The sequence below is a fragment of the Megalobrama amblycephala genome, linkage group LG21 (assembly GCF_018812025.1).
Source record: "Megalobrama amblycephala isolate DHTTF-2021 linkage group LG21, ASM1881202v1, whole genome shotgun sequence".
Taxonomy (NCBI): Eukaryota; Metazoa; Chordata; class Actinopteri; order Cypriniformes; family Xenocyprididae; genus Megalobrama; species Megalobrama amblycephala.
The window spans coordinates 8585038-8609935 of record NC_063064.1 but is presented as its reverse complement, the minus strand read 5'-3'; the positions used below and the strand labels follow the sequence as shown (position 1 = coordinate 8609935).

General features: G+C 39.8%; 1 long non-coding RNA gene and 2 gene segments (V, D, J or C); 2 read left to right on the top strand and 1 right to left on the bottom strand.

Annotated features, from left to right (window-relative positions):
• LOC125256745 overlaps positions 1-24898 on the top strand; it is a 92896-nt gene that overhangs the window by 61324 nt on the left and 6674 nt on the right.
• Positions 5781-6339, top strand: LOC125256764. The gene is made up of 2 exons (XR_007182177.1): positions 5781-6111; positions 6198-6339. It is a non-coding gene; the product is annotated as an uncharacterized LOC125256764 (long non-coding RNA).
• LOC125256744 lies at positions 8961-24321 on the bottom strand. The segment is given in 4 exon segments: positions 8961-9415; positions 10304-10338; positions 23771-24074; positions 24183-24321. Coding segments are annotated over 4 exon segments (753 nt in total).

Below are 24898 nucleotides of genomic sequence, written 5' to 3'. Positions count from 1 at the left end.
CAGTAAAAATGTGTTCACACAGTGATAAAGAGTCGTACAAAAACCTCCGGCAGTCAGAGTCACAGTGACTGAACTGATACTGCAGCTGCTCACACACTTTCACACACTTTCACACACTTTCACACACACTCAACAGCAGAAACACAAATATGATCTTAATATCAGCTTTGTTGAGCTTCATCAGTATTTCTTCAGATAATTAGAAATTCTTTTGATGTTATCATCATTTTTAGATCATTTATGGTTTATTTATCCTCATTTCCACTCACTCAATATTTTAAAGTCATTGATATTTTTGATCATGTACTTTTATTATTTTTTCTTCCTAATCTTAGTTATACAGTAAAGATCTGAGGAACTGAAGCTGTCGATCACACAGCGAGAGTTTATCTGGACACTTCCCAAAACTCCTGTTATAATCAGTGACGCTCTTACACTACCCAGCCAGCAGAGCCATGTGGGGCCCAAATGGGTTTGACCTGGGCTATCTAACTGGGACCCAGCCAGTTTTGCACCCAGTTTCCATGTAGGCCCCACATGGATTTGCCCAGATGAAATGAACACTGCTTAGTGTGCACACTACAGGCTGTTTAATGTAACACTTAATCAGTGTTGGAGGTAATGAGATAATTAAGTGATTGAATAATGATTTTGTATTAGTGAAGAACACCTGCTGTTAACAAGCAGAATCACTGAAGGAAAGAGAAACACAAGAACTACTTCCAGCCACAGCCTTGGATGAAATCAACTGAAGATAAAATACATTACATCTCTCAAGATCTGATTAAACAACTCCACAAACAACATTAGCTTCACTTATTACTAACCAGACTGACTTTATTTCTGTCAGACATCTACAGAAGTTCGTATTAAGAATTAAGAAGAGGCTTAGATGTTGATTACTTATTTGAAAGTAATAGTTTGATTTGATGTTACCATTGTGGCGATCAGTGTGTGCTTTAGTCAGGCTCTTGACTTTTTAACATTAGTTTTTCTCTTGACAGCTGTGTCTGTTATGGTGAGAACAGCACGAGAAAATATAATCAGATGCTGTAAGCTGATTGATGATAAGAATGTAATCATCATGTATTGGCTTAACTCATTGATATTATGTGGGAGGTTTATACGGGTAGTTTGTTATTAATTCTGTTTTATTGTTGTGATTCTACAGCAAGAGAATAATAGAATTTAATCAGAACATCAAACGATTTATAACACAGCATTTACATATTTTGGGCTCCTGTGAGTTTTACTCGCACACAGACATCAAGAATCAGCATATGAATCTCAGCAATGGTGACATGCTTCATGGTGCAATGCATTCTGGGTGCCTCATACAAAACTTATCCATGGCTCCCAGAATGCATTGCACCATGCATAACCACAGTGGTAATGTGTTCACACAGTGATAAAGAGTCGTAGAAAAACCTCCGTCAGTCAGAGTCACAGTGACTGAACTGATACTGCAGCTGCTCAAAGGAGGATCTGAAACAACATCGTCACACAAACATCTGAAATAAAATCATCAAAATTCAGCTTTTTTTAATAAATTATTGAGGTCAGAATTCAAAGCATTAGCTGAGAGAAACAACTAGACAAAGTCCATCAGTGTCACTGTTAAATTTCCTCATATTCATACCCTCTTTAGACTAAAAATGTTGTGGAAAATGTATATCTGCCTTGAGATTTTGTGCTCTTATAGATCAGTGACATGATTGAGATCTACATGTGAGTCGTCCACCATATTGGATCAGTCAAATCTGGTCCGTGAACACTGGAGAGCAAGTGAACTCCTCACTGCATCTGCAACCTCTGTAATAAAGTTTCATGAGAACTAGTTAAATAGTAAAATCACTGTGGGGCATCGATTATAAAACACAAAGTTCATTAGTTGCTTTTATTTGAGATATGGATCAACATGTGGATCAAGGTGTGGTTATTATACAAAAGAACAACAATACTGACATAAATCACAAGTATAAAAACATCAAACACTCATAAATAGTTGCAGAAACCTCAAGCAGCAAAACAATCAAATCAACTTCCACTTGATGAACACACACAGTCCTCTATCAGAACACAGTCCAGACCTCAACTCTCATTCTAGTGATTTCCAGCATGTCCACGAGCTCCAAGAGGAAGATGTGTGGCAGATATTTAAGGAATAATCAGTATCGCCCTCTACTGCCTCATTCCCTTCATAACCTCATTCACATATGAATATCTATATATGCAATAGACATTAGCTGCTATTTTCACAGCATTTAGTTGATCATTAATGTGATTTTACATATTGAGTTATACAAAAACACAAACCAGCACATCCTCACCTCTGAAAGGTTTTCCTCTGTCCGTCTGGAGTTTAAAGCTCAGTGGTTTATATGCTGCACAATGCTGTGATATTTTTGATGAAAGTCATTGATTTGTAAGTGTGAGTGATGAACAGCGTCATGTTGACCGTTGTGTCGATGTGTCCGGAGCGGTCGAATGGGCCTCTATGACACCACCTTATGTTTAACATCATTTTTAAATTCAGTGTGTGTCTTCCGGTATGATCCGCTTACACTTATTTTCAGATGAATAAAACAGCTCATTGTGCTGCTTGATATTGCAAACTGCTGTATTATTTTAATGTATTGTCTTCATTATAAACACACTGGTCTGTAGTGTGAATAGTTTCACTGTTTACTGCACTTTATTATTCTTCTCGTTATTTCACTAATGAATCTGAAATCTTGTTCATTCACAGAAAACAGTCTATATCTGCACTGAAAAATAAGAAGGATACAAATCTAAGCCTCTGGAATAATTATTTTATTTGTTTATGTATGCATGCATTCATATTTATGCAATTATTTATGCATAACTCTAAAAATTAAAAAAATAAAATACATTATTTATGGACTTAATTACACATGTATTTATTTAAGCATGTATTTTGTGTTTTATTTACTTACTGACACCAAGTTTTAACTGATGAGCAAGATAAGAATTTATTTGACACTTTTAACTGAATTTATGTTTCAGATGTAAACTAATGAATATGAACAAACCTCGTCTCTCTGTTAGTCAAACTCAAATGTCTCAAAGTTTGATGATCCTGTGACACCAGAAACACTCAAAATAACTATAAATGTGTTTGTCATGCATGTGCACCTCAAAAATAATACATTTATATATTCTTTTATCTGTGAGGTTCATCATTTGGCTGCATGTTCTTGTTTTTTTCATCATGTATCTGCAGGTGTTTTCATGCTCCATTGAGTGAAGTTTATTTATGAAATGAAAGTGGCTTTAAAATAATAAATGTAATCATGAGAGTCAAAATAAAGACAAAAATGTCACAATTATTTCTAAACATCCAGTTTGCTGCAGCAGTGTTTGAGGGAAATTTAATTTCTTAACATTTCTGCTCTGCTGTCAGTGTCTGAGACACATTTGAGAGGAAACGCTTTGAATTTGTGTCCCACCCCTGTGATTGGAGCTCAATATCAGAGCGTCTGTCAGTCCGACTGTAAATCCAACATCACTGTCCTTCAGTTTCACTCATTCCCAGTAAAGATGAGGACACACGCTCTGATCATCTGCTCTCTGCTGCTGCTGCTCAACGGTGACACTCACTTTACTGCATTTACTACATTTACTACAGTACATGAACCTGTTCTGGTAAAGATCATTAATGTCTTCTGCTGATTTTCTTCTTGTTGTGTGTTTCAGAGTGTAGAGGACAGATCACCGTCACTCAGAGTCCCTCAATGACAGCAGCTCAACCAGGACAAACTGTGAACATCAACTGTAAAACCAGCTCAGATGTGTACAATGATGGTTCTGATGATTTGTTAGCCTGGTACTTACAGAAACCTGGAGAATCTCCTAAACTCCTGATTTATTATGCAAACACCCGTCAGTCAGGAACTCCATCTAGATTCAGTGGCAGTGGATCTAACAGTGATTTCACTCTGACCATCAGTGGAGTCCAGATTGAAGATGCTGGACATTATTACTGTCAGAGTGTACATGAAATCAACAGTAAAGATGTGTTCACACAGTGATAAAGAGTCGTACAAAAACCTCCGTCAGTCAGAGTCACAGTGACTGAACTGATACTGCAGCTGCTCACACACTTTCACACACTTTCACACACACTCAACAGCAGAAACACAAATATGATCTTAATATCAGCTTTGTTGAGCTTTATCAGTATTTCTTCAGATAATTAGAAATTCTTTTGATGTTATCATCATTTTTAGATCATTTAGAGTTTACACTCACCTGAAGGATTATTAGGAACACCTGTTCAATTTCTCATTAAAGCAATTATCTAATCAACCAATCACATGGCAGTTGCTTCAATGCATTTAGGGGTGTGGTCCTGGTCAAGACAATCTCTTGAACTCCAAACTGAATGTCAGAATGGGAAAGAAAGGTGATTTAAGCAATTTTGAGCGTGGCCTGGTTGTTGGTGCCAGACGGGCCGGTCTGAGTATTTCACAATCTGCTCAGTTACTGGGATTTTCACGCACAACCATTTCTAGGGTTTACAAAGAATGGTGTGAAAATGGAAAAACATCCAGTATGCGGCAGTCCTGTGGGCGAAAATGCCTTGTTGATGCTAGAGGTCAGAGGAGAATGGGCCGACTGATTCAAGCTGATAGAAGAGCAACTTTGACTGAAATAACCACTCGTTACAACCGAGGTATGCAGCAAAGCATTTGTGAAGCCACAACACGCACAACCTTGAGGCGGATGGGCTACAACAGCAGAAGACCCCACCGGGTACCACTCATCTCCACTACAAATAGGAAAAAGAGGCTAAAATTTGCACGAGCTCACCAAAATTGGACAGTTGAAGACTGGAAAAATGTTACCTGGTCTGATGAGTCTCGATTTCTGTTGAGACATTCAGATGGTAGAGTCAGAATTTGGCGTAAACAGAATGAGAACATGGATCCATCATGCCTTGTTACCACTGTGCAGGCTGGTGGTGGTGGTGTAATAGTATGGGGGATGTTTTCTTGGCACACTTTAGGCCCCTTAGTGCCAATTGTGCATCGTTTAAATGCCACGGCCTACCTGAGCATTGTTTCTGACCGTGTCCATCCCTTTATGACCACCATGTACCCATCCTCTGATGGCTACTTCCAGCAGGATAATGCACCATGTCACAAAGCTCGAATCATTTCAAATTGGTTTCTTGAACATGACAATGAGTTCACTGTACTAAAATGGCCCCCACAGTCACCAGATCTCAACCCAATAGAGCATCTTTTGGATGTGGTGGAACGGGAGCTTCGTTCCCTGGATGTGCATCCCACAAATCTCCATCAACTGCAAGATGCTATCCTATCAATATGGGCCAACATTTCTAAAGAATGCTTTCAGCACCTTGTTGAATCAATGCCAAATAGAATTAAGGCAGTTCTAAAGGTGAAAGGGGGTCAAACACAGTATTAGTATGGTGTTCCTAATAATCCTTTAGGTGAGTGTATTTATCCTCATTTCCACTCACTCAGTATTTTAAAGTCATTGATATTTTTGATCATGTTCTTTTATTATGTTAATCAACAGACTGTCTGTCATCTGCTCAGTTTCTCATCACTGCAACCTTCCCTGTGATGAACAGATCTAAATATAAGGCAATAATCAACACATTTAGACAGCTGTAATAGTAAAAATGTAGTGATAGTGTTTCACATGTAAACAATCAGAGCGCTAAAATCAGAGTGGAAATAACCATTTATTTCTAAATTATGACAATTATTTGATGTAAAAATCATATTAACATTATAAGTGCACCTCAGGAAACATTATAAATAATAATAAATCAGTTGGTGAAGCGACTCAGACGCCTGCAGTGAAATCTGTTCATCTAGGAAACACATTCACCATGTCCTGTAAAAGCAGTCCTGACGTCTATCAGAGTTGGGATCATCAACCTCTATCCTGGTTCAGTGATAAAGAGTCAAAAACCTCCGTCAGTCAGAGTCACAGTGATTTGTGCTAGAAACACTGAATAAGTTCATTCACAAATATGAGGCTGCAGCAGATGAGAAGATTTGAAGTCAATAACATCATTTTAGAGCTTCAGACGACTGAGAATATCGAGCACAGGTGAGATTATCAGAGATCCAAACACTGAAGGGTTCATCCTAGACCATTTGTCTATTTAACCCCAAATTTATCTGTGTATCATCTAGATACCCTGAAGACATCAAACAAGTGATCAACAGAATTTGGATTCATCAGATTGTTGAGAAGATATAGTTTTATAAGTGTATTGAGCCATGGCTAAATGAACTATCTTCTAAACGCTTTGACTAATTAAAATCCTTTTGATAACTTTTGTCATTAGTGTCTATAGATGACATGCAAAATTTCGTGTGAATCAGTCGAGTGGTTTAGGAGATCGAAAAAAAAGATTTAGCAACTCACAATGGCTGACAGACTACAACATGTTGTACTAATGTTGTCCACTAGAGGGAACCACAGGATAAGAAATATATTTTTCTATCAGTTTCCATCAGTTTGAATGTTTGAATCCAAAATTCACAGAACTTCATACACATGGACAACAAGACTTTCTGAGTAAACATGACGAGATTCAGGAATTTTTTTTTAAATCAGTCATTTATATGAATGGGATTCAGAGATGAAGGTCATAATACTAATGCTGTCCACCAGAGGGAGCCACAGGACAACAAATCCTTTCAGATCTCTTTATGAAAGTCTGTAAATGGTTCAATAGATTGACTTGTAGTATAAAAAATGCATATAGGCCTAAATTCATTATAGTTTCATAAAGTTTAATAAAGCCCAATGTAATTAGTTTGCAAAAAACTGTAATCTCCAAAATACTTACAGATCATTCATTTTTATATTGATATTAATTTTATACTATACTGTTGTTGTTGCCAGGCGTGACTGAATGTATTGCCGTTCAATTGAAGGAAAGAGACGATATTATCTGTCTATTTTACTATAGTACATAGAATAATACTTCCATAAAGAGATACTTAAAGACTCATATTTTATTTGAAAAGGCACATGGCCATTGCTGTACCGTCTACTACACGATCAAAGCGTTTCTGGATTGAAGTTTCTGAGCTGTAAAAGATCCCAATAACAATTCAAGCTACAAGTTAATCCTGTTATGCTAGAGGATGTTCATGTGCATTAAAGCTGTCTGAAGACCAAGAGTTTGTCTTACATTGACCATATAACCTGTTACGGCCAGGACTACAGTACCTGTTTGTCACTTTAGGTGGCGCAATTGTATATAGTGCTATAACATATAAATATATAAGTCATCGAATAAATTTACTGTTCATCAGTGTGTCTGTCTGTTCACACCGCCCTCTAGTGGCACAGTGATGTAGTGCAAGATAACATGAATAAAACTGTTGAAGGGTTTCTGTCATCAGTACAGCTGTGATCACCTGCGGTCTCGTACCTGCAGCCGAATTACAGTCGAGCTGATGATCACTAAAGCACTTTTGCTCATGTGATTTTGATTAGATGATGATAAGTTTCATCTACATTTCATTTTCACAGTGTTTTTTAACATGTGGTTTGAATTGTTCTAAATTTTATGCTACATTTTTAAAGTTCACAGTATATTGATGATTACATGATACATATTTGATGTTGTGATTGACAGGATGAGATGAACGAGCTCCTCCTGAACCTTCATTTAGAGCCTCATTTAAATACAGAATGAGTTCATTTGCATATTGATCAGATGCTTCAGTGCTCTGAGAGTGTTTATAGTGCTGTGAGTTTAACACTTCATCACTGACACACACAACAATCTTCATCAACATGACCTTCATCATCATCTTCATCTGGACTCTCACAGCGTTTGCTCAAGGTTTGTGGAGCACAAGTTTGATATCAATTCATTTCTTCAAGTATATTGTCAAAGTTTTGAGTTGATTTTCTTCTTGTTGTGTGTTTCAGAGTGTAGAGGACAGATCACCGTCACTCAGAGTCCCTCAATGACAGCAGCTCAACCAGGACAAACTGTGAACATCAACTGTAAAACCAGCAGTGATGTGTATTATTATAGTTCTAATGGACATTATTTAGCCTGGTACTTACAGAAACCTGGAGAAGCTCCTAAACTCCTGATTTATTATGCAAGCACCCTCCAGTCAGGAACTCCATCTAGATTCAGTGGCAGTGGATCTAACAGTGATTTCACTCTGACCATCAGTGGAGTCCAGACTGAAGATGCTGGACATTATTACTGTCAGAGTCGCCACAGTGGTGGTGTGTTCACACAGTGATAAAGAGTCGTACAAAAACCTCCGTCAGTCAGAGTCACAGTGACTGAACTGATACTGCAGCTGCTCACACACTTTCACACACTTTCACACACTACTGACACACAGAGGACAAACACAGGAACTACACATGTGCTCAAAACTGACTTATGACTGAAATCAGCTCTATTAGACTGTGATCTGTCCTGTGACAGACGGGTTTGACTCAAATATGCTCAGAATCAGAGAAAACAGAGTGTGTAAATTAATATATAGATTCATATGTCGTTTTGTTTTTGTACATTAAACTACACTAAAATCATGGTGTATCAGTAACATGCAGATGTTTTTCAAGCAGCTCCTTCATCTAAAGCTGTTTATAAATGTATTACTCATAACTCATTTCTCATGAGCAGAAGTGAAAGTGTTCCAGTTGAGAGCGTTGAACCAATCAAAGAGTGAAACTGTGAGTTTGAGGTGAAAATCACATTTGCATTGGCAGGTTTAGTGATTGTGATCCTCTCAGAATAGAGCAGCTCCGTCTCCAGTGACCATGTTCAAACCCCAAGAGCTTCATTTGACATTCCCTGCTAAATGCAGCTGTTCTCAACTATTACAATCAATCAAAAGCAGCTGAAACTTTAGTGCAGGACTTTGAATGAACGACACACTGATCAATGATGCAGTCGGACACAAATGTAACGCGTTCAGAAGCTTTATTGAATGAACAGCAATGGCAGCACATTGAAAGACTGCTTCAGTATTGAGCTGTAAATCACGTGACTGCTGCGAATCCTGCCGGACGCTCAGATACGGCTCGTCTGGACCGGAGAAACATCAGCACTGGGAGCTCTTGAGGAACGAGGCCTCGTGATCAGCTCCGTCATGTCTTACTCTGCAGACGAAGCGATCCGCGCCTTCCCAGCGTGCTTTGCTGAGGCTCAGGACGCTGCTGCGGCTGTAGCGTCCGTCCCGCTCGCTCTCTGCGCTGGTCTGAACCCCCTCGGTGACCTCTGACCCGTCCAGCGTCCAGCTCACCGTCGCCCCCTGTGGAGAGTAAGAGCTGAGCAGGCAGAGCAGTGCGGCTGAGTCTCCAGAGATCTGCAGAGAAGAGGGCGGCAGCAGAGACACGGAGGGCTTCACTGCGGGACCAGCTGCACAAACACACACAAACAACACCAACGTCTTTAGATCATCAATTAGTCAGATGTCACACACAGTAATGGAGGAAAAATCACAATCATTTCATCTTTACAGAAATTCCACATCACTGCTTTCTTTCATAAACCACATAGTAATGATCCTGCATTTAAATTTCAATATTCTCAGTTCAAATAAAATATTCACTGCTACTAAATATATGAAGTATAAGATATATGAATAAATATAAATCAGTTCTCTGAAGCAGACATGATATACAGCAAATATTACAGTCATTTCATCTTTTCTGAATAAGGTTCAGTTTAATCTCAAACTCATTTTAAAAACATTGTCCACAAACTGATGATTTATATGTAGAAAACTAATTAAAATGATCATTTCATTATTAACTTAAGACACTCACAATCATAATTATCAGCAAATGTAAGCTCAAATTATGATTTTTTTCAAATCTCTTTGTCTGATGATGACACCTACAAAACTGAATTATTTTGTCCGTATCATCAAACTTTTGTTTCATGCATTACAACATTGCAATCAAAATATTTAAAAAAAAAAAAAAAAAACTTAATGTTAGCAATTATAATATCTGAAAATACACATGTAAAATAAAAATAAAAATATTTAAAAGTGACATGAAATATGTCTTGCAATGGAAAAAGATAAATATTATGAAATACCACTGAATATGAATATGTATTTGTAAAATAGCAGACAGATTTAAAGACATTAGGAAACAAATTCACCATGAAATATTGCAGTTAATATTTTTTTTTATTTAAACTATTTTTTTAACTATAATTTTTTAAAGATGCTTGCTTGAATAATCTAAAAAAAAAACAATTATATTTAAACATTTTTAGAGAATTTTAGAGACTTACTGATGGTCAGTTTAGTTCCTCCACCGAAAGTCCACCACAGTGCTTCATTCTAGTGAAAGCGTCGTACAAAAACCTCCGTCACACTCAAATGAACACAAACTCCAGCAGAGAAAGAGACGAACGACACTCACACACACTGATATGAGACTCAACAGCAGCTCTTCTCAACATCAACATGATTGAGCTGAAAACACACACTAAATATTCATCTTTAAAAGAAATACTTGTTATTGCATGAAGGATGAAATTTTATAATCAGTCAAAAACTACATTGATCACATTTACAAAACATGCATGATTTCAACTCTGCTAAATCTAATTACCTGCTTTATAATGAAATCTTCAGCAATATTTAGATGGTCATTCTCTATTGGATGACCTTTGACCTGTTCTACAGTATCATGATGATATCAGATCTGCAGCACAGGTATTAAATGCTCTCAGCATCAAAGTATGAATGAAACTGATCATTAAAACAGTGTTTAGAGGGAGAAGATCCACCCAAAATAACATGAAGTAAATCAGGAGTGTCTGTTTCTGAAAATGATCAATAGAAATTTATTAGCAAAGATACTAAATGACAAAACAGTGTTTCTGCTGTCTTCAGGTAAATGATCTGGAGTGTGTTTGCATATTGATCAGATGCTTCAGTGCTCTGAGAGTGTTTATAGTGCTGTGAGTTTAACACTTCATCACTGACACACACAACAATCTTCATCAACATGACCTTCATCATCATCTTCATCTGGACTCTCACAGCATTTGCTCAAGGTTTGTGGAGCACAAGTTTGATATCAATTCATTTCTTCAAGTATATTGTCAAAGTTTTGAGTTGATTTTCTTCTTGTTGTGTGTTTCAGAGTGTAGAGGACAGATCACCGTCACTCAGAGTCCCTCAATGACAGCAGCTCAACCAGGACAAACTGTGAACATCAACTGTAGAACCAGCACAGATGTGTACAATGATGGTCATTATTATTTGTTAGCCTGGTTCTTACAGAAACCTGGAGAAGCTCCTAAACTCCTGATTTATTATGCAAAACACCTCCAGTCAGGAACTCCATCTAGATTCAGTGGCAGTGGATCTAACAGTGATTTCACTCTGACCATCAGTGGAGTCCAGACTGAAGATGCTGGACATTATTACTGTCTGAGTTTCCATTGCAGAACAAATATTTATAATCAATGTGTGGGTGATCATACATTCACACAGTGATAAAGAGTCGTACAAAAACCTCCGTCAGTCAGAGTCACAGTGACTGAACTGATACTGCAGCTGCTCACACACTTTCACACACTTTCACACACACTCAACAACAGACACACTAAATCATAAAGAGATTCTCTCAGAAAGGTTTCTTTAGATCACTGTAAACTGAACACAATCACAAACTTCAGCAAATGTAGTTGTAAACAGAAGCATGTATGTTCATTCATCTTCAGCTGTCAATCATAACACAAGAGCAGCATATATAAACAGCAGCTTACGTCACTCCAGTGAGAATATTCTTCCTGCGTCCCTCCATCACTCCATCTCCACCTTTATGTCCATTTTAATTCATTTCAGAAGTCCTGATGTTCATAGTGGAGTCTTGTGACAGAAACAGATCCTCCATCATGGACACGACAGATGTGTTTACCTGCAGCATTAGTGCTGGTGATTTACAGACTCTTTCTGCAAGTTACATCGTTACGCCAGTAGATGGAGACAAGAGACTGACTTTATGAGTGAATCAATCAATTATTAATCAACTGATTTGTTCAAAACACTGAATCATTCAGGAAAGAAACAAGCATATTTGATGGCTCTGTCCCAATGAAGAGGCTGCATGTTCGTTCTGAAGATCAACCAATGAAATGATCCTTCACAGCCGCACTGAAATGTTATTGGTTCACGCTATAGTCAGTCTCTGAAGGCAGGAAATCAACTCCTTTATTTCCCTTATTAATTTAATTATTGCCTCCAATCCTCTTGACATCATATAATTGTATTTTATTTCATATATATATGGCTCAGAATATCAAGTCAAACAGTGAAACTGAGTGGAGTTAAACTCATTTGCGTCACATTTGTGATTGTGTTCCTCTGAGAATTGAGCAGATCTCGTTTCATCATGTATCTGCAGGTGTTTTCATGCTCCATTGAGTGAAGTTTATTTATGAAATATGAGCTAAAGCCCTGATCCAATGAAAGAGCCGAAACAAAAATGACACAAAAAAGGACGTAATGTTACAATTATGTTTTATTGACTGAACTGTAATGAAATCAAGACTGTAAAAGCACACATATAGTCAGCAGATCTACTCTGAACACTGCTGTCTCCTCACAGTGTCTCCAGTGGACGCAGACTGGCCGCTCCGTGTGGCCTCACAGCTCACCGAGACGCTCTTCATCCACTCCTCCTCAGAGAGAGTCAGGCTGCTGCTCCAGCTGTACAGACCGTCCGTCTCCAGGAGCCCAGCGCTGCTCTCCTGAGACCTGCTGCTCCCGTCCACCTTCAGCTCAGGCTCCAGTCTGACGGGAAGCCCTTGTTGGCCACACACACCAGTGTCGCTGTGTTCAGAGAGGAGATCTCTGCGCTGACGCTCACACAGAAATCACACTGACCAGTGGCTTTCCTTTAGGATTCAAGAGAAAACTGGGAGAAATTCTCCAACAGCGAGAGAAACAACATGAAGAAGAGAAGAATATGGTTCATATTCTGGTAAATATGCTGATTGATTATGAAATAACTTAAAAAAGAAAATATCATTGAGTTTCAAACTGATACTTGAGATGTTGAGATGTTCCTAAAATACGATACAATAATCACGTTTAAAGCAATAAAAGTGTATTTAAGATGAAAAAACCTTCATTTAACACAATTCTGCCACCATATTTTATTTTCACCTTTCATATCTTCTATTTAATATACTTCAGCTAACACATTTTTGTTCTGAGAACTTTTTCCTCCAACATTATGAGAACATTTAAAAACTCTTCTGCAAACAATGTATAAATAATGTTATTGTGCTAACCTTTTGAGAACATTATTAAAGACCAGATAACGTTGAACAAACACTCTATTAATGTTACTGGAAGAACGTTTCTCCGTAACTTTGAGAGAACATTTCCAGAACGTTAGCTAAAGTTACGAGAGCGTTGCCTGTTAGCTGTAGGAGCTTGTTCGAGTTCACTGAGAGAGCTCCACTGATCGGAGAAAGAGGTTTACCAAATCACCAAACAAATAACTAATCTAAGCACATATATGCAGTATAAAGCAGCAGTGCAGTTATAGTCCACAATAATCACAAGACTGGAATACTGTGTTTCACACTCACACACCCTTCTGATGAAACTGACCATCCTTTCCTCACTTTCTCCTCAACTGAAACTTTGTGCACAATGGTGCAAATACCAGTAAATTGACTAGCACAAACCTTAGTAAATCACCTTGCGTGATTCATTTAAATACTCTCCTCCCATAAATGTTGCGTCTTAAAGGGAAACTCCTACAAATGCATGTGCAATAATGTCAGGTGCAGAAATAACTGCTCACGCTTTTCAGCTCTAATATTTCCACTGCGTGTCTTTAGTAAATCCTGACAGTAGTGTTTTAACACCAAAAGAGGGTTTGCGCTTGTGCTAGCTGTTAGTAAATCTGACCCTTAGACTGTGATCTGATCTGTGACAGACGGGTTTGACTCGACTAGAATCAGAGAAACTGAGAGAGTAAACTGATATCAAATCAAAAAAACAATCATGGTGCCAAACAGCAGGTTGTTTTGTTTTTGTACATGAAACTCTGCACTGATCTGAACCTTCTCTGTGACCTCTGACCCCTCCAGCGTCCAGCTCACCTGCGCCCCCTGCATGTAAGGGAATATGTGTGTGTTTTGGTTCAATGTTGTGATCACGTTATCTGACATGACACAGTTCAGAAAGTCTCAGAGAAGGTCTGATGATGTTCTTCCTACAGAATAAACTCCACCTGTATTCAACCCCTGATGTGTTTTATACATGTTTGTTTCTCACAGCTATAGAAAGTGTTTCTGGATTGATGTTTCTGAGCTGTAAAGGACCCCAAAGACAAATCAACATGCTAAACCTATTATGTTAGGTGGTGTACACGTGCATTGAAGCTATCCAAAGACCAAGTGTTTGTCTTATGTTGGCCATATACCCTGTTATGTACACTTTGCAGGGCAAAGTGTACCCTTTGGCTCAAACAATGATTTTAGACAGAACTGTTTGTGACTTTTGCAGCCGTTACAGTTACACACACAGGAGCCCGACTGAATAAATTCATCACTGTATTAACTGTCCTTGTTAATCACTGTCCGATCCTGTTCATCAGTGGTACTTCTGTCTGTTCACACCGCCCTCTAGTGGCGCAGTGATGCAGTGCAAGATAACATGAATAAAACTGTTTTCTCTCTCTCCAGTTTTGCTCTGAAGGGTTTCTGTCATCAGTACAGCTGTGATCACCTGCGGTCTCGTACCTGAAGACGAAATATTGAGCTGATGATGCTTAGATAATGATAATATAGATTTAAAACATTTCATCTTATCACAATTTAAATTGGTCATAAATTTTATGTTACATTTTTAAAGTTCACACTTAGTGGTGTATAATGAATACATGATCCATATTTAATGTTGAACCCTATCCCTCCTGAACCCTAATTTAGAGCCTCATTTAAATACAGAATGAGTTCATTTGCATATTGATCAGATGCTTCAGTGCTCTGAGAGTGTTTATAGTGCTGTGAGTTTAACACTTCATCACTGACACACACAACAATCTTCATCAACATGACCTTCATCATCATCTTCATCTGGACTCTCACAGCGTTTGCTCAAGGTTTGTGGAGCACAAGTTTGATATCAATTCATTTCCTCAAGTATATTGTCAAAGTTTTGAGTTGATTTTCTTCTTGTTGTGTGTTTCAGAGTGTAGAGGACAGATCACCGTCACTCAGAGTCCCTCAATGACAGCAGCTCAACCAGGACAAACTGTGAACATCAACTGTAAAACCAGCAGAGATGTGTACAGTTTTTATGGGACACACTATTTCAACTGGTACTTACAGAAACCTGGAGAAGCTCCTAAACTCCTGATTTATCAAACAAGCAACCGTCAGTCAGGAACTCCATCTAGATTCAGTGGCAGTGGATCTAACAGTGATTTCACTCTGACCATCAGTGGAGTCCAGACTGAAGATGCTGGACATTATTACTGTCAGAGTTTCCATTGCAGAAAAAGTGGTAGTTCTTGTGTGGGTGACTATGTGTTCACACAGTGATAAAGAGTCGTACAAAAACCTCCGTCAGTCAGAGTCACAGTGACTGAACTGATACTGCAGCTGCTCACACACTTTCACACACTTTCACACACACTCAACAACAGACACTAAATCATAAAGAGATTCTCTCAGAAAGGTTTCTTTAGATCACTGTAAACTGAACACAATCACAAACTTCAGCAAATGTAGTTGTAAACAGAAGCATGTATGTTCATTCATCTTCAGCTGTCAATCATAACACAAGAGCAGCATATATAAACAGCAGCTTACGTCACTCCAGTGAGAATATTCTTCCTGCGTCCCTCCATCACTCCATCTCCACCTTTATGTCCATTTTAATTCATTTCAGAAGTCCTGATGTTCATAGTCGAGTCTTGTGACAGAAACAGATCCTCCATCATGGACACGACAGATGTGTTTACCTGCAGCATTAGTGCTGGTGATTTACAGACTCTTTCTGCAAGTTACATCGTTACGCCAGTAGATGGAGACAAGAGACTGACTTTATGAGTGAATCAATGAATTATTAATCAACTGATTTGTTCAAAACACTGAATCATTCAGGAAAGAAACAAGCATATTTGATGGCTCTGTCCCAATGAAGAGGCTGCATGTTCGTTCTGAAGATCAACCAATGAAATGATCCTTCACAGCCGCACTGAAATGTTATTGGTTCACGCTATAGTCAGTCTCTGAAGGCAGGAAATCAACTCCTTTTTTCCCTTATTAATTTAATTATTGCTACAATCCTCTGACATCATATCATTGTATTTTATTTCATATATATATGGCTCAGAATATCAAGTCAAACAGTGAAACTGAGTGGAGTTAAACTCATTTGCATCACATTTGTGATTGTGTTCCTCTGAGAATTGAGCAGATCTCGTTTCATCATGTATCTGCAGGTGTTTTCATGCTCCATTGAGTGAAGTTTATTTATAAAATATGAGCTAAAGCCCTGATCCAATGAAAGAGCCCAAACAAAAATGACACAAAAAAGGACATAATGTTACAATTATGTTTTATTGACTGAATTGTAATGAAATCAAGACTGTAAAAGCACACATATAGTCAGCAGATCTACTCTGAACACTGCTGTCTCCTCACAGTGTCTCCAGTGGACGCAGACTGGCCGCTCCGTGTGTCCTCACAGCTCACCGAGACGCTCTTCATCCACTCCTCCTCAGAGAGAGTCAGGCTGCTGCTCCAGCTGTACAGACCGTCCTTCTCCAGGAGCCCAGCGCTGCTCTCCTGAGACCTGCCGCTCCCGTCCACCTTCAGCTCAGGCTCCAGTCTGACGGGAAGCCCTTGTTGGCCACACACACCAGTGTCGCTGTGTTCAGAGAGGAGATCTCTGCGCTGGAGGGCGGCAGGACGCTCACTTTAGGAGGAGTGACGCCTGAGAGAAGCACAGAGAAATCAGTTACCAGTGGCTTTCCATTAGGATTCAAGAGAAAACTAGGAGAAAATCTCCAAGATTCTTTCCACCTTCTGGAAAATATGCTGATTAATTAAGAAATAAATTAACAAGGAAAAGTCACAGAGCTTTGACCATCTAAAAAAACTCAAATCAAACTTCACTTTCTTTTTTACAGAAACTTAAAGGTGCTACAGAGGATGTTTTGTTTTATACATTTTTGCAATATTACTTGAAACTGTCTTTACTAACTGATAAAAGACTATTTATTAGGTGCACTGAAAGGAATAATATTAATATACATCATCTGTGCACGAGGTAGGGCCTTAAAAACATCAGCCAATCGTTTACGTGATCATCGCGTAAACGATTGGCCCTCTGGCTTGTCAATCACTGCCGTGACGTTCCTTGTGAGAGACGAGCGCGGCTGCGCTCTCCAGTAACTTTCTACACTCCACAGGCACTGCATGCAATGTTTTTGTCCGGAGACAGGAGTAACAACTGCAGATTATGAGTTACCTGCGGTGAGTCCGACATAATGAATCCACTAACACGACACAGCGAATGCCGGTGGTAAACAAACACTTGTGCACGAGTTTTGGGAGGCGTTCCCTCGAAATGAGCTGTGAAGGAGGGGGGTTGTTCTTACACATGCGCTCATTTCAAAAACTCACTAACAGTCTTTGGTTTCTCAGTCGACAAAAAGATCCTCTTTAGCACCTTTAAAGGCTTGTGTGTAAATGTAACATCTTTAAAACTCTCTGCAGTCACAATTTAGACTTTTTTAGTTTTATTTAACTAGTTGGAAAAGGAAGATTTTGACTGATAAAGAAACCTCAATGACAGTGTGCACATACTGGTGACAGGAGTTGAAGCTGTAGTATATTGAGTTAAATACATAAACCCATGACTAAGCACTGTTGGCCACTCGGGGTTAGACATTTGGTTTGCCAGTGAATTGTCCAAAGAGACACCTGTGTTAACAGAGTTCGTGATTCAGTGATTGCACAGTAAAAACTAAAAAGAAGAACTGCCCATCGTTGTCCTGACTTTTATTTGTGTTATTCGAACAAACACAACAGTTGGCGACGAGGATTTTACGGATCGTTTGGTCTGTGGATCCTAGTTTTTTTTTACTGATGGGCGTTTTTTTTCCGGGGGGAAAAGCGAAAAAGAGAGAGGAACCCAGACTCACGAAGACTGAGGGGTAGATTCAGCGCGAAATAGTAAGTGAAAGCAGAAAGATGGCAGGATATATTGGAAAGATTGATGCATTTGACAATGCTACGGACGATTGGACTTTGTACTGTGAACGAATCGAGCAGTATTTCAAAGCTAATGACATTGATAATGACAAGAGGGTGTCAGTGTTGTTGAGTGCGATAGGAGGGAAAGCTTATGCACTACTAAGAAGCCTCACTGCTCCCACAAAGCCTGCCGATCTTAGTTTTGACAACATTGTGAAAGTAATGCAAGAGCATCTAGCGCCAAAACCGCTGCTCATTGCAGAACGATTCAGATTTCATAAACGGAATCAGAACGACGGAGAGTCAATCGCGGTTTATGTCGCCGAATTAAAGAAGTTGTCAGAACACTGTCAGTTTGGGGATGGACTGAATGACGCGCTGAGAGATCGTCTAGTCTGTGGCATTTCACAAGAGAGTATACAGAAGAGATTGCTCTCTGAGGCAGATCTAACATTCAAACGTGCGGTTGAAATTGCTGTCGCCATGGAAACGGCTGCCAGAGACGCAGTCGAGCTGCGATCAGGAGTAAAAGTGTCTGTAAATAAGCTGGCCACTGCAGGTAAACCTAAGACAGTGCAGAAAGTTGAACTGTGCTACCGTTGTGATCGGGGTGGACACAAAGCAAATCAGTGCAGGTTCAAAACTGAAATATGCAGAAAGTGCAATAAAATGGGTCACATACAAAGAGCATGTCGATCTGATGTACAATACAGTGATAAGGAGAGACGGTACAAGACTCAGAAAAAGAAAAGTAGGAATGTGCATGTTGTCGCTGAAAACTCAGATGAAGAAAGTGATAAAGGGTTGGCGAATTTAGAAATCTACAGCCTGAAAAGTGACTTGAAACAAGCAATCTGGCTTACACCTCAATTGAATGGACAGCCAGTTAGAATGGAATTGGACACAGGTTCCGCCGTTTCAGTGATGTCACAGTGCGAGTTTGAAAAACATTTCAAGATGGCTAAGTTAAAGCCATCGCCTGTCAAACTGAAAACATATACTGGTGAGCCCATAATTCCCCTAGGAGTGATGCCTGTGACTGTAAAGTACAATAATCAACAGAGAGAGTTGGATCTGTACATAGTACGAACAGAAGGACCAGCACTTTGGGGACGTGACTGGTTGAGAAAGTTGCAGTTGGACTGGAAATCCATAAAAAGTCTGCAAATCACAGTCCCTGCGTCACCTAGCACGCAAAAGAAACTGGAAAAAGTGCTGGATGGGGCTTCAGCAGTGTTTCAATTGGGAATAGGAACTCTGAAAAATATCAAGGGGAATATAACCTTGGATGAGAACGCTGTTCCAAAGTTTTACAAAGCAAGGCCTGTTCCCTATGCTATTCGCCAGAAATTGGAAACTGAACTGGATCGGTTGGAAGCTGAAGGAATACTTTCAAAAGTTGACTGGAGTCCCTGGGCCACTCCTGTTGTTCCTGTCGCGAAGAAAGACGGAACTGTAAGATTGTGCGGGGATTTTAAAGTCTCAGTCAACCCTGTATTGCAGGCAGAACAATATCCACTACCGAGAATAGAGGATATTTTTGCTACACTCTCAGGAGGTCAGCTTTTTAGCAAAATAGACTTGGCAGAAGCATATTTACAAATGGAAATGGAGGAGGACTCAAAAGTGTTCTTGACTATTAATACTCACAAGGGCTTGTACCGCTATAATAGGCTTGTTTTCGGTGTCGCCTCAGCACCGGCCTTATGGCAAAAGGCTATGGATCAGGTACTTCAGGGTTGCCCTGGTACCCAATGCTACCTCGATGACATCATTGTCACAGGTGATAGTGACAGTAGTCACTTGGAGAACTTAGCACGAGTCTTGAAGAGATTGGAAGAGTATGGACTGCGTGCAAGACGTGATAAGTGTGAGTTTTTCAAGGAAACAATCACATATTGTGGGCACAAAATCGATGCAAATGGTCTGCACAAGTGTCATGACAAGCTAAAAGCTGTTGCAGAAGCTCCACAACCGAAAGATGTCTCGCAATTAAGGTCATTTCTTGGATTTATCAATTACTACAACAGATTTTTGCCAAATCTAGCCACTGTTCTCCATCCTTTAAATGCCTTGTTGCAAGCAGGAAAGAAATGGATGTGGTCAAAGCAATGCATGCAAGCTTTTCAGGAAGCAAAGAAACTGGTGATGTCAGATACAGTTCTGACTCATTTTGACCCTCACAAACCATTAAGGTTAGCCTGTGATGCCTCACCATACGGAATCGGAGCGGTGTTGTCACATGTGATGGCTGATGGAACGGAGCGCCCCATAGCTTTTGCGTCACGCTCCCTTACTGCTGCAGAGAAGAACTACGCACAGATCGACAGGGAAGCTTTGAGCCTGGTATGGGGTGTGAAACGATTCAATCAGTATCTGTATGGAAACAAGTTCACCTTGGTTACAGACCATCAGCCGCTGGTTTCCATCTTCAGTCCTCAGAAAGGAGTTCCACTGACAGCAGCAGCACGGATGCAAAGGTGGGCATTGTTTCTGGGAGGACATAGATACCAGATTGAATTCAAAAGAACGCACAAACATGCTAACGCTGACGGGCTATCACGCCTACCATTGGATGGGTGTGATTCAAAGACAGAAAATGTAAGCACACCTTTGGATGTTTTTACAATTGCTCAGCTTGAGAGTTCTCCTGTTACAGACGAAATGATTCGGAGAGAAACCAGGAGAGATCCTGCATTGTCCCAGGTATATTCAGCTATACTGTCTGGCTGGAATGCAGAGCAGAAGCTTCGATTCACACAGTTCTATCAGCGCCGTGATGAACTCACTCTAGATGGTGGTTGCATCATGTGGGGTTTAAGGGTTGTTGTACCACCTAAGTTGCGAACTCGAGTCTTGGAGGAGCTCCACGTTGGACATCTTGGAGTGGTAAAGATGAAGTCACTTGCAAGAAGTTTTGTATGGTGGCCCGGTATAGATCAGCAGATCGAGCAGCTCGCCATGCACTGCTCAGGATGTCAATATGTGCAAAAGATGCCAAGACCTGCCCCGCTACATCCTTGGGAATGGCCTGCATTACCGTGGCAAAGGATCCATGTTGATTTTGCGGGTCCTTTCATGGGCACTACATTTCTGGTTGTTGTTGATGCATGTTCAAAGTGGCCAGAAGTGTTCAGCATGACCTCCACAACTGCCACCCAAACTGTGATGGTTCTGAGAGAACTTTTCGCAAGGACTGGTGTACCAGAACAGCTGGTGAGTGACAATGGTCCTCAGTTTATATCTGAGGAGTTCCAGATCTTCCTAAGGAACAATGGTATCAAGCATGTGACCTCAGCGCCCTACCACCCAGCTACTAATGGCTTAGCTGAGAGATTTGTGCAAAGCTTGAAGAATTCACTGCGAGCCATGACACATGAGAAGCTCACACTAAGCCAGAAGCTTCACAATTTCTTGTTTGCATATCGAAATGCAACTCATGTCACCACAAATCGAACACCTGCCATGTTGTTCCTTGGTAGACCCTTACGTTCAAGGCTAGACTTGCTGAAACCCAATTTGAGGAGAACCGTACATGACAGACAGATAAAACAATCACAAGGGGGAGGAGAAAGAAGAGAGTTAGAAGTTGGTGAGAGTGTGCTAGCTAGGAACTACAGAGGAGATCACAAATGGACACCTGCAAAGGTCAAGGAACGAACAGGACCACTCTCATATACAGTTGAGATTGCACCAGATACCATCTGGAGACGGCACATTGATCAGTTGAGAAGATCAAATGTTTCTCTGGATAGTGGTTCTGTCAGTGTTCCATTCAGCTCTACTGATACTGTTACCAGTGAAAGTGATGCAACAACACCTCAAGATGGCACTGTATCTTCCAGTGAAGCACCACAAACACCAATTCCGACCTGTGAAGAGAAACGTTACCCTACCCGTATACGGAAGCCACCAACCCGTCTTGATTTATAGAAGAGACAGAGAGAAAAAAAAAAAAAAGGAAAAAACTTTGAATGGGACATTATAGTCATAAGTAGCATAAGTTTATTTCTTTTGTATGTGGAATGTTCTGTTACAGGTGAAAATGTTTTTTTTTTAGATTTTCTTATCTAAGGGGGGAGGAAGTGTAGTATATTGAGTTAAATACATAAACCCAGGACTAAGCACTGTTGGCCACTCGGGGTTAGACATTTGGTTGGCCAGTGAATTGTCCAAAGAGACACCTGTGTTAACAGAGTTCGTGATTCAGTGATTGCACAGTAAAAACTAAAAAGAAGAACTGCCCATCGTTGTCCTGACTTTTATTTGTGTTATTCGAACAAACACAACAGAAGCAGCCTCCACAGAGGACAGCAGCTGCTCTAGGACATTCGGAAGCTCACTGAAGTCGGACACGGACAGAGCGTACTTAGGGTCGTATGATATTCTCTGCAGTTCTCTGATATCAGAGCCTCTCGATCCTATTGCGAAGGTCAAGACTCCCAGCTCTTTCAGTGAGGACGCTGCTGCATCAACACTGTCGAATGACCTTTCTCCGCTGAGCAGAATCAGAATCTGTGACGCACCGCTCAGCCGTCTGCTGCCGCGAGGGACAGTAAAGACGTTGTCTCTGACATGCTGGAGAGCTGCCCCCATATTGACGGGTCTCCCTCTTTTGTGTGTCATTTGGTTAACAACATAAAGAATGTCTTCCTTTCTTGCATATGTGTTTAGCTATAATTGGTTCAGTACATCTCCGCTGTACTGGACCAGAGAAACACTATCTCTATCCTCTTCCAGGCACTCTACAATTCTTTCAACAAATTTTTTCATTGCAGGGAACCCATTTCTAGTGCCATCAGAGCCATCCAGCAGGAAGACAACATCTCTATTCGGTCTACGATCCTTAGCTGAGAAACAAACATTCACATGTGAGGGACATTTTAAGCAATAATTTCACTGCATTAAAGCATCAGCTGTCATTGAGCATCAGTTACAAACAAGAATCTGCTGATGAGTGATGAGAAACTGAGCAGATGACAGACAGTCTGTTGATGGTGTGAATGCAGTGATCTCGTCATTACAACTAAATTTCTGCACTCCAGAAATGCTTTCACCATAACTAACAATGCAAACACGATGTAAATCCAGTCAGAGATTGATTGTGTAGTGTAAGAGCGTCACTGATTATAACAGGAGTTTTGGGAAGTGTCCAGATAAACTCTCGCTGTGTGATCGACAGCTTCAGTTCCTCAGATCTTTACTGTATAACTAAGATTAGGAAGAAAAAATAATAAAAGTACATGATCAAAAATATCAATGACTTTAAAATACTGAGTGAGTGGAAATGAGGATAAATAAACCATAAATGATCTAAAAATGATGATATCTAATTTCTAAATATCTTAACAAATACTGATGAAGCTCAACAAAGCTGATATTAAGATTATATCTGTGTTTCTGCTGTTGAGTGTGTGTGAAAGTGTGTGAAAGTGTGTGAGCAGCTGCAGTATCAGTTCAGTCACTGTGACTCTGACTGACGGAGGTTTTTGTACGACTCTTTATCACTGTGTGAACACATTTTTACTGTTGATGTAGTGATAACTCTGACAGTAATAATGTCCAGCATCTTCAGTCTGGACTCCACTGATGGTCAGAGTGAAATCATTGTTAGATCCACTGCCACTGAATCTAGATGGAGTTCCTGACTGGAGGGTGCTTGTAAAATAAATCAGGAGTTTAGGAGCTTCTCCAGGTTTTTGTAAGTACCAGCTAAGGAGGACTGGATCACTGCTAGTTTTACAGGTCACAGTGACTGATTGTCCAGTTTGAGAGAGCAGCTCTGAGGGAGTTTGAGTCACTGTCACCTGACCAACAGATTCTGACAAGAGAGAAAGATTAGAAATCACAAACACTTTTACAACCATATATCTTCACAACACATAAAAATAACAAGTAAATAATGTCTGTAATCTTTACTGACACAAACCTCGACATAATACTGCCAGCGTCCAGATCAATATGGTGCTGAAAGTCATTTTTGTTGGTTGTAGGTTCAGTTCTAGTGAAAAACAGTTGTTGATCATGTTTGATGTTTGACAGAGTTATAAACACATGCAGAGCACTGAAGCGTGTGTCGCTCATGTAAAACACTCTCTCTATGCAAACGCTTCAGCAGTGACAGATTTAAGATGGTTTAATGTGGTTTCATTGAGATTTCAAAAAACATTTCACATGTTAATATAATCCTTTATTGATGAAGCAACATCAGATGAACAGGAGCGCTGTTTAATCCCAATATCAGACCAACATCACGATTACAAGTGTGATATTGCTTTTATATTATTGAACATTTATAGATTCTAGATTTCAAAATGCAAAAAATTAGGCAACCTAAAACTAACTCTGAGCCTTGGTTGAATGACACGGCTCGTGCTGTCAGACACGAGTGCCGTAGAGCTGAGCGCAAATGGAAAAGGACAGACTGCATGTATCACTTCAAATGCTAAGGGACTGCTGGCGTTATTATCAGACAATTGTGAAAGATGCTAAAAGACAGTATTTATCTGGAATTATTCTGTCAAACTGTAACAAGCCTCGTGTTTTGTTTAAGACTATTGATTCTGTTCTTAATGCTCTTATTTCACCTTCTGCTTATGACCCCTCAATCCCTGTCCTCTGTTCTGCTGTTTTTGACAGGTTTGA